Here is a 15,660-nt window from a genome sequence, read left to right as displayed (position 1 = left end):
GCCGCTGGCAGAGGCCACACAGCTCTCTCGTGGTTTAAAAGTACTACACTTAATTACCGTTCTATCACATCACGCGCAGCAGCAGAGAAAATCTGTTTGGACCTATACATGTGCACGTATATACTGTCGGCGAAATTCGGTCTTTAATTTGTTTGTGTTTTTTTGCTCGTGTTTTGTGCATGCATGGTTTGTTGTTGTTTGTTGGCGTGCAATTACCAACGGCAAACGTACAAACAAACATACGAAACATATATCGCGACAATAAATGCCAAAAGCCATGGCCAAAATGTGTGTTTAACAAAAAAAAAATTAACTAAAGAATTTCAAGAAACTAAACAAAAAAAAAAAAATATCTGAAAAAACGAAAACTATCTGTGGAAATGTGCATCAAATTTTGAGAAGAAAAACAATATCCGGAACATCTACAACATACAACTTGCAACAGCAAGTGGCAGTAGCAACATCTTAGACACCAGCAAACGGTAGCAATTTGCAACAAGAGAGAGCTTTCAAAATGATCGATGCGGCATGCAATTATCTGAATCCCTATGCGACGCAGCAACAGCACGCGCAGCAGCAACACATCCACAACATGCAACAGCAGCAACAACATCAGCTCCTCCCGCAGCACCACTTGCAACATCACCTGCAACACCAGCAGCAACAGCAACAGCAGCAGCAACAACAACAACAGCAACATCAGCTTTTACCCCAACAACAACAACAACAACAGCAGCAACAGCAACAGCCACAACAACAACATCACGACTTCCTTAGCGCCGCTCTACTATCCGCCCCCTCATCCCTCTCCGGATCATCAAGCTCCTCCGGCTCTAGTTCCGGCAGCTCTCCGCTATACGGTTCCGTTTCCGTATCCACCAAGTCGGCGCCCATGAAGCTGGAAATGCCATATCCCCAGGCCTCCTCCACCGGCACCGCCTCCCCCAACTCCAGCATCCAGTCCGCCCCCTCCTCCGCCTCGGTGTCGCCCAGCATCTTCCCCTCGCCCGCCCAATCCTTTGCCTCGATCACGGCGAGTCCCACAACGCCCGTATCCGGAGGCACTGGCTCCAACTCGGTCATCGGTAGCATGTCGGTAGCAGCAGCAGCAGCGGCGGCAGCCGCAACGGCAGCAGTTACGGCAGGATCAGTGTCTGGAGCTGGATCCGGTTCAGGATCCGTATCCGCCGCCTCATCACCCTCCTCGGCCGCATCGGCGGCAGCAGCAGCGGCGGCGGCGGCAGCGGCAGCAGCGGATTTGGGGGCAGCAGCGGTGGCAAGTGCCGCCTATGGATGGAATACCGCATACTCCGGACTTCCAGCAAGGTAAATATTTTTAAGAGTTTTTTTTAAAAAAATATCTTTTGGTTTTTGAAATGTTTTTTTTAGAAATTTTGAGGTTTTTTTTAAATGAAATTTGAGAAGAGGGTTTTCTAAAAACTCAGTTTATATCTTTGGGGTATCTTTGTATCTTTTAACTTGTATCTTTTGAAAAATATCTTAAAAAACTTTAATTTTTGGAAGAAAGATAGGAAAAGTATCTTAAATATTGACTTGAAAGGCTTAAGAAACCTCCTTAAAAGCAGGCAATTATCTGAAGAATATAAAGATATATATGTATCTAAAGTTTTGGATAGTTTATAGTACTATATCTACTATAGTATTATTTCATTACAACTACCACATTATTTAAAAGATTATCATTACCAGATATATGGTTCCAAATTGAATAATATCTGACATCACTGAACCCATAGATTCTCATATAATTCTCTCTAATCCATTACAATTATCACTGGAATAATTATTATAGATCTAAAGATATAAGTAGCAATTAATTAAAGACCATTACGGTATAATAATAGGGTTTTTAGAGATCTACTAGAAATATTATTAAAATTGTAAAATTTTCTTATTCTTCCAGAAGCCAGTTCCCGTATGCCCAATACGCATCCGATTATTATGGCAATGCTGTGGGAATGTCCTCATCGGCGGCCTGGTTCTCGCACCAGGAGCGCCTGTACCAGCCATGGAGCTCACAAAGCTATCCGGGCTTCAATTTTGACGACATTGCCTTCCAGACACAGTTGCAACGTCGTTCGGTGCGTTGCACGTGCCCCAATTGCACCAACGAGATGAGCGGCCTGCCCCCGATCGTCGGACCCGATGAACGTGGTCGCAAGCAGCACATCTGCCACATTCCCGGCTGTGAACGGTTGTACGGCAAGGCGTCGCATCTAAAGACCCATCTGAGGTGGCACACCGGTGAGCGGCCGTTCCTGTGCCTCACGTGCGGCAAGCGATTCTCCCGATCGGATGAACTGCAGCGCCACGGCCGGACACATACCAACTATCGCCCCTACGCCTGCCCCATCTGCTCCAAGAAGTTCTCCCGCAGCGACCATCTCAGCAAGCACAAGAAGACCCATTTCAAGGACAAGAAGAGCAAGAAGGCCCTTGCCGCGGAGGCCAAGGAACAGCAGGCGGTCATCAAGCAGGAGAAGAAGGACAAGAAGTCACTCGGCAAGTCACCCCTCACCCCGCCCGTCGAGTTCAAGCAGGAGCAGTCGGAGAATCCTCTGGTGAACTACACGCCCTATGGAAACTATGTGAGTGGAGGAGCGGCCGGAGGAGCGGCAGCTAATCAGGCACCACCACCACCGCCCCCGCTCTTCCAGCAACACCAGATGGTGGGCGGCGGCGGTGGCGCCACCTATGAGCCCTGGAACCGTGCCACTACCTCGAACTCTGCCTCCCGATCCACTTCCTCCTCGGCGGCCAGTTCCCCAGCGGTGGGCGGTGCCGCCTCCTCGCCCGCCTCTGCCTCCGCCTCAGCCTCCGCCTCTGCATCCACCTCCGCCTCGGCTTCGGCCTCGGTTTCTGCCACCGCCTTGGCCCAGCATCACTACGCCGCCCTGGCCATGCAAAGTGAATCCCAGCTGGCGGCCGAATACGGCCTGACGATGAGCGGCCTGGCGAGCGGTGCTAGCCAGGACTCCAGCTCCAGTTGCCACATGAAGTCCGAGTATGCGGCGGCGGGCTATCCGCCAGAGTTTGGAGCAGGAACCGCCGGTTATGGCTATCCTCCGCACCATCCCCACCATCACAATGCCTGGGCAGCAGCCTATCATCCACATGCGGCCACCTAAGCTCCTCCAACCGCCACCAATTGTTGAATCATCAAATGCCATAAAAAAACCCAAAAGACAAAAACCTAAGGCAGCAAGTGTAGTGTGTTTTTTTTTTCAGTGTGTTATTGTTGATAAAATATATATATATATATATATTATATATTATATTTAATGAAAACTAAGTGTTTGTTAGCCTTTAAGATAATGAATGGAAAATATTTGCAAACAAAAGGAAACAAAAAAAAAACTATATAGTATATTCTATGATTGTATATCCTAGCTAGTTCTAAGGACATGAATTTTTTTCTTCCCCAAAAAATACTAGAAAACACTAGAAAACCCATTTTTTTTTCAAAATCCCCCCAAAACTAGTTAAGAATTTTTTTTTGCATGTCTGTAAATATTTTAGCAATATTTAAGCCATATATATATATTTAGAAAACTTACAAGAATCACAAAAAAATATGAAACCATCTAGTTGTGTACCATAATAATTGTTAATTGTCTTTAAGATAAATTATATTAAAAACAAAATGCTAAAAAAAAAAAAACTACAACCACAACCAAGGCGACAACAAATTCCCAAAAAACAACAAAAATCCTAACAATAAAAAAAAACGAACAAAATTATATTGGAAAACAAAAGCAATTCAAGGTTTTCTTTCTTTTTTTTTTCAAAAAAATTCACCCTTGGGTCTGGAAAGGTTTCTTTCTCTATAGACCAGACTTGTCGGGGGTTTGTGATCTTTCAAAGGTTCTAAGGGTTGGTTTTTGGTCTAACCAGGAAGCTTCCCTACTTCCGGGGAACTGGATATGCTTGGGGTGCTGATCTTGCAAATGGGGGAGACTTTCAGAGACAAAATGGTTAATACCTCATCATAAATCTGGTTGGGTTTATATAGTGTTAGGGTTCTATAATAATTTTATGAGATTTTAAAGATTCTAGAAAGTGATGAAGGTGTTTTTTAAAATTTATTTTAATATTTTTAATATAAAACGAAACTTTTTTTTGGAGTTTTAAAGGAATAAGGACCTTGGATCCTTAATTAATGGACCTTGGAAGGATTAAGTCTTGGATGTTCTGGAAAAAAAAAAAAATGTTCTGGACTCTAGAGTTTCGAACTCTTTACCCCTTTAAGAAAGTTTCCCTTTTAAAAATGGCATTAATTTTAAGAGATTTAAATAGATTTATTTTAAGAAATATATTATATAGCTTCGTAAACCAAAAATCCCTAAGAAACTCTATGAATAATATTAAAAATGATCTATCTAGATTCTAGACTTTACTACCCACTCTTATATTTCCCCAAAACATTTATCTCTCTGCTAGTTGATCAGAAAATCGTATGTACAGTCTTAGTCCACACTGGTCTAACTCCAATTTAATTTAATCTGTCTGGTAGTGGCAGTCGCCAGATATCACATAACTCAGCCCCAGAAGAGATCCACAAGAATATTCATTCAATATGTGAGGCGGCCAATGAGAGTCAATTTACTGAGACGACTATCCCACTTTGTGGTTGGATACCAATATTCAATACCCCAATACCATACGAAATGAATGGCCCAACAATATATATATATTTTTCTTTTTTGTAATTAAACATCGAAGAGGAAAAACTTTGTCCCAGGCTTTTGGATACCACAATGATGGCGTGAAGATTGCCAATCGCTGAAGATTCAAACTACAAAAAAAAAAAGAAAAAAAAGAAAGAGATCCAATGCAGATACCCCGTAGATCGATGGCGGCCAATATAAAATATTGATTTATGTTTCCCTGCCCGGGCATCAATCAATTTTCAAGTTGAGTGAGCGCCAAGCCCCCCGAAGAGCCCACGCCCATTTTCTCCTCCCGGTTCAACTCCTGTTTCTTACTTACTACTTTTTATTTTTATTTTTTTTTTAATGCAAGTTGTGCAAGCGGTTGACAACCTTAACGTATTTGTGGTACTATATTTATTTTTTTTACATTTTTTTTTTTATCAGTTTCACACGCACGTTAATCATACGCCGCATTGGCCGCCTCCTAACCCTTTTTTTTTTGGGGGTATACCCCTCTCTAAATGGCAAACAAAATCTGATTGATTTATAACTCAAGACTGCGGTCAGGCGGTGGAAAGTCGAAGGGAAAAATACAACAAAAAAATACAAAATAAAATCTCTCGGCTTAATGATGATAAATGATGATGTTATGATTTGTTAATTTTTCTTCGCGTCTCCGCGTCTCGTCTTTTATTGCGTAGAGGAGTTAACCCGAACATGAGGTATTCGTTTTATATATATTTTCCCATTTTTTTTTGGTCAGTGTTTAATGGCCCCGAAAAAAAAAACAAAAATGTTGTACGACCAGGCGAAAGTGTAATTTTAAGTATGGGTTACAGAAACGCTTTAAAATATATATATTTTTCAGACATTTCAGTTCAGAAATTTGTTTCTTTCCTCAAATAGTTTTCGTTTATAGATTTTTGTTGTTCGAAATTACTAGGTTTTTCGGGTTTTTTAGGAATTGTTTAAAGTGAAACTCTGTAATTGAAATTATTAGTATGGTTTTTTAAGAGAGATATTTATAAAAAAAAGTACTTTGTTTCTTTTATTTTTTTAAGAAATATAGGATTATATGGGACACATATTTCCTTTTTGAAGAAGAAAAAAAATTGTTTTTTTTTTGAGGTTTATTGTAAAGAAATCTATTTAGTTTTATGAAATATGAAAACTAGGATTTTATAATGTTATTTCGTAAATATTAGAAGGTTTTATATTGGTTATACTTATAAGAAATACTACCTTTCATGAATACTACGTTTTCATGAAAAATACTTTAAAAGCAAAACGTTTTTGAAGCTTCGTCATTAATTAATTAGTTCTATTAAAAAACACCTATGAACCTTTCCTGTTAAAGGTCTAAACAGTAAGAAACCTAAAAACTCAGAAGGTAGAAATTTAGGACCTTAGGACCTAGGACATACCATTTTTAAGGAAAAACAGAATTTTTGAAAAAGCTACTCTTTAAAAAAAAGTTGTCAATTATTAAAATTATTTCATAACATTTTCAAACCCCAAGCTTCCATAATATATGGAATATTCTACTAAAAGAGTACCACTTTTCTTGTTTACATTTAAAATTACTTATCCCTTTATCAACCTGTTACAATGAACAAAATTTAACAAATTATGAAATCACTTTCAACAACAAAAAAATAACAAAATCCTAAAGAAGTCATAACTGAAGCCACTCGACGAACCACAAGTATCCACTTGGAAAGGCGGCAGGGAATTAACATGGATCCAGAAGCAATAGATTACAAACTGGAGTAAGGTCACTGGAGTGAAAATACCGAAAAGGAAAGAGTTTCTCAGAATTTGTGGTCAACTGACACCACACACCTAACAAGTACCACTTGAGAATCAGATTTTTGGATTCAGATTCCGATTTCGATGCCGATTCGGTAATACGGAACGTAATCCAACGTAAGTGTTGTCACACATACTTGGGAGGAGCGAATGCTTCTGGGCACGCTTCAGCTCCTCCAAGGACATCTCAAGGACTCAGGGACTAAAGAACTACATTTTTTTTTTTTGGGTAACCAGAGATCACTCTAATTTTGATCCAAGCTATAAATAATCGAGCACTTGACTCTCCGACATTTCCATAGAATTGATGTTTTGATCTTAGGCGCCCAGGCGATCCTGTGAGAGATCCTTTTTGGAGGACGAGAAAATTGAGTTGAGATTATCTCTCGCTGCCTGAACGCTAAGCAAGCGTGTCTAAAATAAAAAAGGTCCTTTCGTCTACGAAAAAAACAAAAAAATGAAAAAGAAAAGGAGCTATGATCGAACATGACTTAACTAGAAAATGTTTTATGTTTCATCGGCACTTGGTATTTATTAGTTTTTTTCTTCACATTTTTGTGGGCGTGCTTGACATGGTCATCGGTGATTATAAATTTCGGTTATGTCCTGCGGTCTATTGCCGAGTCCTGTGTGTGTCCTGGCATATGGCCCATATCGTATATTTTGCCTGGCGATGCGGGTGCTGATGCAGAAAACAAAAAGAAGAAAAAATGATGCGAGGATGACATGTGGTTAAAGGATAATCGCGCAACAGGATCGCAATCTCCTTGTTTTTGCTCAAGGCCCTCTTGAGGTCTTCTCCGGGGGGGATTAAAAGATACAAGCGATTGTCCAGTTGGTTGGTTAGACCCATGGCTCGGATATAATATCTTAATTTGCGGCACAGATTGCGCATTTCAGCAACTAAGCCGGAAAAAGGGGATACTCTGGACTGTGGTCTCTGGGGAAAATAATTACGGGAAAGTGTTGCCGGAAAGACTAATTAAAATGGTGATTGTATCGAGAGGTATTAAGTGGTGCTAATTAAGGCAGTGAGTGACTTAAGGATTAGTGTTAAAAATTTGATATTAAAGGAAGAGAAGACAAATGGTATCTTATAGCTTTTTTAAAGAATTTGTTTATTTCCCAAAGGTTTTTATTTAATGCTCATTATATTTAAAAATTTCATAAAGACTAAAATGATAAGTCCCTAAGGATGAGTGTTTTAAATAGAAGGCTATTATAGGATAGGATTTTTTTTCTTTTTTTAAGATTTATTTGTTTTTTTTTTATATCTAAGGTTTTGTAATATCTATTAAGTAATATTTTGTATATCTAAGGTTTAAGGTTTTGTAATTTTATATATATTTTTGTTTAAGAAAGACAAGAAATAGGTTGGAACACTTAAAATTAAAAAATTTTATAAACGTTATAAAAAAGACAGCTATTGAAGGAATAAAAGAGTGCCGGCTATCATATATTTGCTTTTTAGATAGTTTCTTAGAAAGATAGATGGTTTTGGAAGGAATTTCCTTCATTCTTAAAGGTTTGTTTGCTTAAAGACTCTTTTATGTAATATAAATCTCTACTCTATGTTTTTATTCGTTTTCTATAGTATTTTTAGAACCTAACTTACCTTAAATATGATAAGTCTATAAGGATAAGGATTAAAAAAGAAAAACTACAAGAAAGGAGAAGAGTACTGGGCATCGTATAGAGGTTTTTAAAATAGTTTCTTTTAATATTCTAAAAGTAATTTTGTATCTTATAGTCTCTCTTTGATTTGTAGTCTCCCATGTAAGGATTTATCCGTTGGCGGAAATAAATAAATAAAAAAAAAGGACAAGAATAAAGGACTAATAAAGGACTTAACGTAGAATTAAAAATTAAGGCTATCATATTAAAGTATGATCGCTAGATAATATACTATAATCCATAAATAGTCAATAAAGGACGAAATTGCGAGATAGTATAATGCAAACCATAGATAATGCAGAAGATTTTATAAGGTACACATTCTATTGAAATCTACATTCTATATTTCAAAAGTATTCTTTAATAGTTTTTCTATAAAATATACCCTAAACCCCTAAATACTCTTCCCTTTTCTTTTGAATTTCAATTAATTACCCCACAAGTACTCCAATGAATATCGAATAAGTAAGCACTTCACATAACATAGTCCTGTTGAGAACTACCAGTGCTTCGTCCTGATTTCGGCACGTGACCCAATCAATGTCGAACACATCAGACCGTGACAATTGCTAAGGATATGAAGGATTGAAGGCGTTCTATGAACGAATGGGGGGCGCTATAGGGAATAAATACAATTCGATTCAAATACTAAAAGTGCCCAAAAACAACAACAACAACAAAAAAAAAAAAAGAGAAAAACAAAAGAACCAATAGGAACAACAACTCAATCGGTGGCATCTGCGGCATACAAATTAAAATATTTATGTGTGCATTAAGGACATACAAGGACGATGGCAGGAGCCATCGAAAATGTGGAGGAAAAAGTGCGACATATGTGCAGTCAATAAATTTTCCACTTTTCATGCTGACAGTTCAGAAAAATAGAAAAAACAAGGGAAAATTCGAGGTGCCCGAGGAGTATCGCGGCAGAACGCTAATGGCTCCACAATGACCGGCGCATTTGAAACACACACACACACTAATAAACCCACGCAAACTACTTACACACACTCTCTCAGAATGTCCTTAACCAAAGGAAAGGACTCGAGTAAATTGCTCCTTTTCTACTGCATTTAATTTGATTTTATTGTTCGCGCTTCGCTTATTTGTTTGTGTCAAGGAAAAATTTCCCTTTCCTTTCTTGTTTTTCTTGTTTTTTTTTTGCCTCGATTTGCTGCGGTTTATCGATATATGAGCCACGCCCACACCACCCCCTAACCGCCCAAACAACTCCCCACCCTCTAACCTCAAAAATTAAACCCAAAACATCATGGAATATAATTCATAATAAAAAATACTGGGAAAATACCATTTAAATGCATTTAAATGTACAACCTCCTTAAACCTTGCCACGCCCACTCGCATGGCCTATGGGTCATCTAAAAAAAAAAAGAAGAATAAAATACCTAAAAAGCGTTGCCAATTGATTAAGTTTTCCTCAGTTTTTCCTATTTGCCGAATTTCCTTCCCCTTTGGAGTGAAGAGTGAGGGTACAAATCGATTTGTTGCGCCTGCTTTTCGGTGTGATTTCGGCTTTTTACAGGGTATCAAGATCCATTTGGGGATGATTCGGAAATTAAGTGGCGGAATAATGTGGGTTTTGGAGGGGGTTTCCTCTATTTTATGTAAATACTTGTAAAATAAACTACATTAAAATATACATTAAACTTCTGATATATGTTAAGAAATTGATAAAAAAATGTTTTGAAAATTGGTGTAGGTTTCGTATTTTATAGTTTTAGAGTGGAGTAGGAAATTGTCTTTCTAAATTCTATAAAAATTTTACGTTTTTGCGGTTAAAAGATAACCTATCAAGGGAAATTTTTAATAGATCATTGATATAAGGTTGTCGGGGTCACCATTTAGCTACTCACCTTTTCAAAGATGGCCCTTTACGTATTTTGTCTCATTCGAGTGGAAAAAGAAGTTATCATTCTAAGCTTTATATTTTTCTAGTCTTCTACTACCTTGGCCTAATCTTTTTTTTTGTCAAATTTGTACAGGACTTTGGTATGAGATCACTTCTGTAAGGATTCTATGGCATCTTTTCGGAGTCACCTTTTTAACAATTTTATTTTTTTTTAGATTTTTTGGACATCTTTTTTACAGGAAATATTTAACGGATAACTTCTATAAAAAGCCATGTCATCGGGGTCATATCATCACCATTAGCTAATCACCTTTTTAGAGATCACCTTGAAACTCTCCTCTTTCTAGTCAACTTTAGACAGAAAACTTTCTAGAAGATCACTTGTACAGGGATTTTAAACCACCATTTAAATAATAACTTAATAAAAATCACATCTTTAAAGATCAAGTTATTAGAGAACACATTATCAAAAGATCACCTTCATATATGTCACCTTTTCTATAGCTCCCCAAAAATATCCCTCCTCCTACAAGCCATTTCAAGTGGGCGCCTGTCAGTTTTGTTTTCCGGAACGAGTGTTCTCCTACTTCGGGTATTCCCAGTCCGATTTTCAGGTTTCTGGCGTTGACGTGTGTGCCAACAATTACGCCTGTCCTTGCCCCAAGACCCTGCCTTATGCACTACCTCCTCCACTTCCGTCCTCCACTTTTCTCCGCTTCTGATTCATGGAGGCCCTCTTGAAATGTCCAAAGCAACTCAGTTGACATGTGTCCGTATGGGGTTTTGAACCTGGTATACGGTACGGTATACCGTTGCTCCCCTGGCGCCCCACTCACTGGTGAGTGAGTGTTTTTGCAATTATTATAAATCAAGAATTTGATTTATGTCATGTAACAAACTTCAGCAACGACTGCGAACTATTCTGCGATTATTTACGACCGCAAAACACTTACAAAGTGTGTGTGGCCTGCAAAGTCCGGTTCTCTGTTCTCCGTTCTCGGTTCTGGGTTCTGAGGTTTTTTGAGAGGCCCAGCCTCCTATATATCTAACTACCTACCTACCAACCAACCTTCCTTCCATACAAACAAACAACCAAACCAAACTATCCATCCATCCATCCATCCATCCAGTCAACCTAACAACAATGTGTGAAAAAAAAATGCAAAGCCGACCCCAAAACAATGGACTTCTAGTGGGCAATTTCTATTATTTATAGCACACAATAAATAAAGCCTCTAAATAAAAATAGAAATTTGCTCAGTGCCTTGTAGAGAAATTTTGGTTTTTTTTTTTAACTAAAGCTATGAACTAAAACTGTTTGCAATATTTACAACTTGCCAATAAACTTTAGCATTTAAGCATAATTTTTAAAAGGCAGAGTGAGTCAACTGATTGCTAAAAATTCAACTAACTTATTATACCCTCACTGATTACCATTTTCACTTAACGAACTAACGAACAAATGTTGGAATTTTGGAAAAGTATTTTCCTTGATTGGGAATAAAAATTAAAGCCTCGTAACCTCTCTCACTTCCTGGTTTATGGAATACTTGTGTGTTCACACAACAACCCATCTACTTGAAATCGACACTCGAACAAAACAACAACAACAACAAAAAATACCATTTGCATAAACTTTTTTATATTCAAACATAAAAAAGAAAGACGAAAAAAAAAAAAGATGGCCATCGGAAACGGAAATGGATATGGAAATGGATGCCGCACGGTCAGTGTTCGATAATTTCGATGGATCTGGGGTGTGGGAATCGGGAATCAGGAATCAGAAAATCAGGACTCCGAACTTGGCGCCAAACAAAAAGCCAACCAACAATAATGGGCTAGAAGAGCTCTCTACGCGAAAGCATAAATCAAACGGACAGACGGACACAGGCGGACAGACGGACAAACATTTCAGCTGAAGCAGCGTGTTTGCATTTTTTATGAACTTGTCGAACAGCGAACAACAACACAATCATGTACTCGATATACATAAAAAATGCATAAAAAAAAAATACAAAAAAAAAAAAATAAAAAGAGAGAAAATCGCAACGCCAAACAAACGACAAACAATGGAGGAAAATCGCATAAAAGCCAGTCCTAGGAACTCAAAGCTTTTCAACTTTGTTGTTTGGAAATTAATTAAAGTTGAAGTTAGTATAGGAAAGTAGGTATTTAAAATCGAAAAACTATTAAGAAGAGCATCTGCCATTCGTTTCATACATTTTTTTTTGTTAAAGAATTGTTTCTTTTTATTTCATATATCCTTGATCTTTCCCCTCTTATATGAAAACAGGACGTTTCATGTGTCAAGCCAAGGGGCTTCCTGTATGACGACACCTCCTTCCCCGTCTTGTGGAATAATTTTGCGTTGATATTGAAGTTTTTTGTTGTCCGATTTGGTGGATCGGAAAAATTAAACACAGCAGATATAAGAGACTTGTGCAGTGGCGGATATCCTTGACACATCCTGTCGCTATGTCGCCAAAAGGTCCTTTCGCTTTGTGCGCAATCGCAATTACAGAATGCGATACATTTGTCTCCGATGCAGATGGAAATCTGTGTGTTTGAAATGCAATCCTTGGCATTGGGATCCTTTCTTTTTTCGTCCTTTATTTTATTTTGGCACTGATTAGCTCTCGACTGTGTGGATCGAATTTCGCGACACCTGACGGGAAACCCCACCACTTCTATCGGCCCATACACTTGGTATCGTCTTCTAATTTCTGGAGGATATTATTTCAATTTCGATGTTCAGCTGGGTTGCCAGTGGACTAATTGCCTTTATTGGGTTTTTCTCAAGACAGCTGAGAAAATGGGAATTTTGATTTAGTTTGAAGAACTATAGTTTTTAGAAGAACATTTTTAAAGCCTTGTCATCACCTTTTCGGGGTCACCAAAATAAAAATAACTTCAAAGGTCAGTTTTTAAATATTAATCTAAAAATTTTGGGGATATTATGCTTTATTATTGAGAAAAATTTTAAAGTCTTATTAATTCTTTTAAAAAAAAATATTTTTAAAATATATAGCATATCCTTGGGTTGGATAACTTTTGTAGATACATTAGTGAGTATTAAAGCAGCTCCAAAGTAACGAAAGAAACTAGGACCAGCCTTTAAGATCTTATTAGAGCTTACTAGTAATACCTTTAGAATTAAGAAAGTGACTTGAAAGAATAACTATGGGTATGAAGAAGCCTCTATGGCTAAAATTGTGTTAAATTCCTCTGAAATATAGTAAGCTTACTGACTCCTTTAAAATAATAATATAAGCCCTATTGACTGACTCAGAGGTCCTCCCACCTTCTAGATATTTTCTCTTTAAGGTTTAGCTTACTACTAATATCTTCATAATTTAGAAAGTCACTTAAAAGAATAACTATATAAAGGTTAAAATAGTGAGAAACTTCTTTGAAATATATAGTAAGCTTACTGACTCCTTTAAAATAATAATGTAAGCCCTATTCGCTGGTTTAGAGGTCCTCCCACCTTCTGGATATTTTCTCGTTTAGACCGAAAACTCTGACTCAGCAAACTGCCGAGCCCGGGCACGACTTGGCTTTTGGTTTTTTACTTTTGTTTGAGTTGGCTGCCGGCAGTGAGGCAATATGCCTTTAATCAAGCCGCAGAAGACAAAAGTAATTTTCAATTTTCGAATTATTTCCAGCAAAAAGAAAGCTCTGAAACGGAGGACGAAGAAAGAAGGACTACGACCGATGGCAACAAAGTCGTAAAGAAAGAGGAGGAGGTGGCAGTAGCAGCGCGTGTATTTAAATTAGGCGCACATAATAAAGCCAATGAGTGATTTAGTTGAATTGTCAGCAATTGAATAAATTTTCCAATTGCCTGCGTTTTTCGCATTAGCATTAGAGCGCCAAGTCGTTGCCAGCTCACGCACATCCTGACACATCCTGCCATGGCATATCCTGGCAACAAAAGCACAAAATCAAGCTCTTCTCTGGCTCCCCTGACGTCTCATCCATCTATCGTGTCGCTTGATTTTATTCAAATGAATGGACGAGGACGTCGGTCCTTGGTCCTTGGTCCTCGCCTGGTAATTTGGTGAACCCTTTTTCGTCCTTTCGCATCGATGGGGTTAACGCTTCGTTTTGGGTTATTTGAGTTTGTCGAGGCTCTTTGAAGTTTTTGCCTTTTCTATTCCTCCATATATACATATATATTTTTAATCCTGCCTCCACACACACAGCACACACAAAATGACTGTTTGGCTGCGTTTCATGGCTCGACACCCATTTTTCAACCTCACTTGACACACACAGACTAGAATAAATACTGAAAAGTATATAGATTATATGTATACCCCCTAAGGGTGACTGAAGTCTTGGTTAATAAGTGATTATTATGGTATTCAAGTTTGAACTTTGAACCTTGAAATAGTATTTATTTATATGGGAGTTGTAGGGATATTGTTGTAAGGCTTTAAAGTCAAAGAATTTTGTAATGAGTCAAGTACCGGATATCATATACCTAACAAACCTCCCAAAAATAACCCCTATTAAATATAGCTACCTTCCTTTTTAAAAAACAATATCCCCCTTTCTATATTGCCAACTTCTCTATCAAATGAAAGTGAAATCCTGAGACTGCCTTACTCCGCCTCCTTGGGTGTCCCTTTGGGCCAAGTGCGTAAGCAAGTTAATCGAAAAAAAGCATAAAAAAGGGTTGTTCAATGGGCCATTTTTTCGCTTCCCACTGATTTGCGGTGAGTGAGAGAAAGATTTTTCGGGAATGCTGCTGTTGCCAAAAAGCCAGCAGAAAAATCCAGAAATAAAATAGGAGGGGACTTTGATTTGAAAAGTGGGTGTTTTGTTGAAAGTGGCGCGCATGAGTACCAAAAAAACAAGAAAAAAAGGGAGAAAAGGGGCACAGAGGCCTATCAAAAGCGAACTCAAAGTCCTGGGGAATATTCCATCGTTGGATTCTCGACTCTCGATTTTTTTTTTTTGGGGCGGTCCAGGCGGAGGCGACACGCCCAGTCGGTTTTTATTTCTAAGAAATAAGTAGCTCTGGTATTCTACGCACGCAGATCCTAAGCCGCAAAAGGGCAGGATCTCCAAAAGTGAGCAACACTGGGTTGTTGCAACGAATATTGAATTTTTACAAATTATTCTTATTTTGAGAGGTTCCACCAGTGCATTGTTTTGATATATTTTGCCATGAGGAGGTTTATCTTTTAGAGTTTTATATTTTAGAAAATAATATATATAATTTGTAAGTAAAATACTCATATTAGTGTGACCAAATGAGTTTGTAATGCAAATATTCAAAGGCTTAATTACATAATGGCTAACGCAAAAATGTTATTAGACTGACCAAATGAGTTGTCTTGAGTAAATGGTATATAAGTGTAACCAAATGAGTTTCTAATTCAAAAATGAAAGTTCAAATAATGTAAAATTCAAGCCAAAGGTATAAATATTTTAAAATATAACTAATTATTGACAAAAAGAGGTTCTTAAAGTGACCAAATGCCACTTTGATGCAAGAAACCCTTTATTTGATGAATCATATATTGATTTAAAATACTCAGAGCCACTTACATCTTTAACATTCCAGGCAATTACTTAAACTCTTTCAAAGTAATGTCTTAAAGAGTTATCCCTTCCCATTCTTCT

The 15,660-nt window shown here is 37.9% G+C and overlaps 1 protein-coding gene across 1 annotated transcript; it reads left to right on the top strand.

Moving 5' to 3' along the window:
• The first annotated feature begins 330 nt into the window (after positions 1 to 330).
• Positions 331 to 3,742, top strand: btd (buttonhead). Its single transcript, XM_017243208.3, has 2 exons — positions 331 to 1,326; positions 1,925 to 3,742. The coding sequence occupies exons 1-2, from the start codon at positions 515 to 517 to the stop codon at positions 3,147 to 3,149; spliced, it is 2,037 nt and encodes a 678-aa protein (XP_017098697.2). The 5' UTR covers positions 331 to 514; the 3' UTR covers positions 3,150 to 3,742.
• The last annotated feature ends 11,918 nt before the right edge of the window (positions 3,743 to 15,660 follow it).

Source organism: Drosophila bipectinata, chromosome XR, assembly GCF_030179905.1.
Source record: "Drosophila bipectinata strain 14024-0381.07 chromosome XR, DbipHiC1v2, whole genome shotgun sequence".
In the NCBI taxonomy this organism is placed as follows: Eukaryota; Metazoa; Arthropoda; class Insecta; order Diptera; family Drosophilidae; genus Drosophila; species Drosophila bipectinata.
This window is presented reverse-complemented; position numbering and strand designations above follow the sequence as displayed.

Excerpts from the sequence above, each read along its gene's own strand:
- btd (XM_017243208.3), top strand. The coding sequence starts at position 515 with ATGATCGATGCGGCATGCAATTATCTGAATCCCTATGCGACGCAGCAA. Across the intron at positions 1,327-1,924 it reads TACTCCGGACTTCCAGCAAG|AAGCCAGTTCCCGTATGCCC; the intron begins GTAAATATTTTT and ends TTATTCTTCCAG.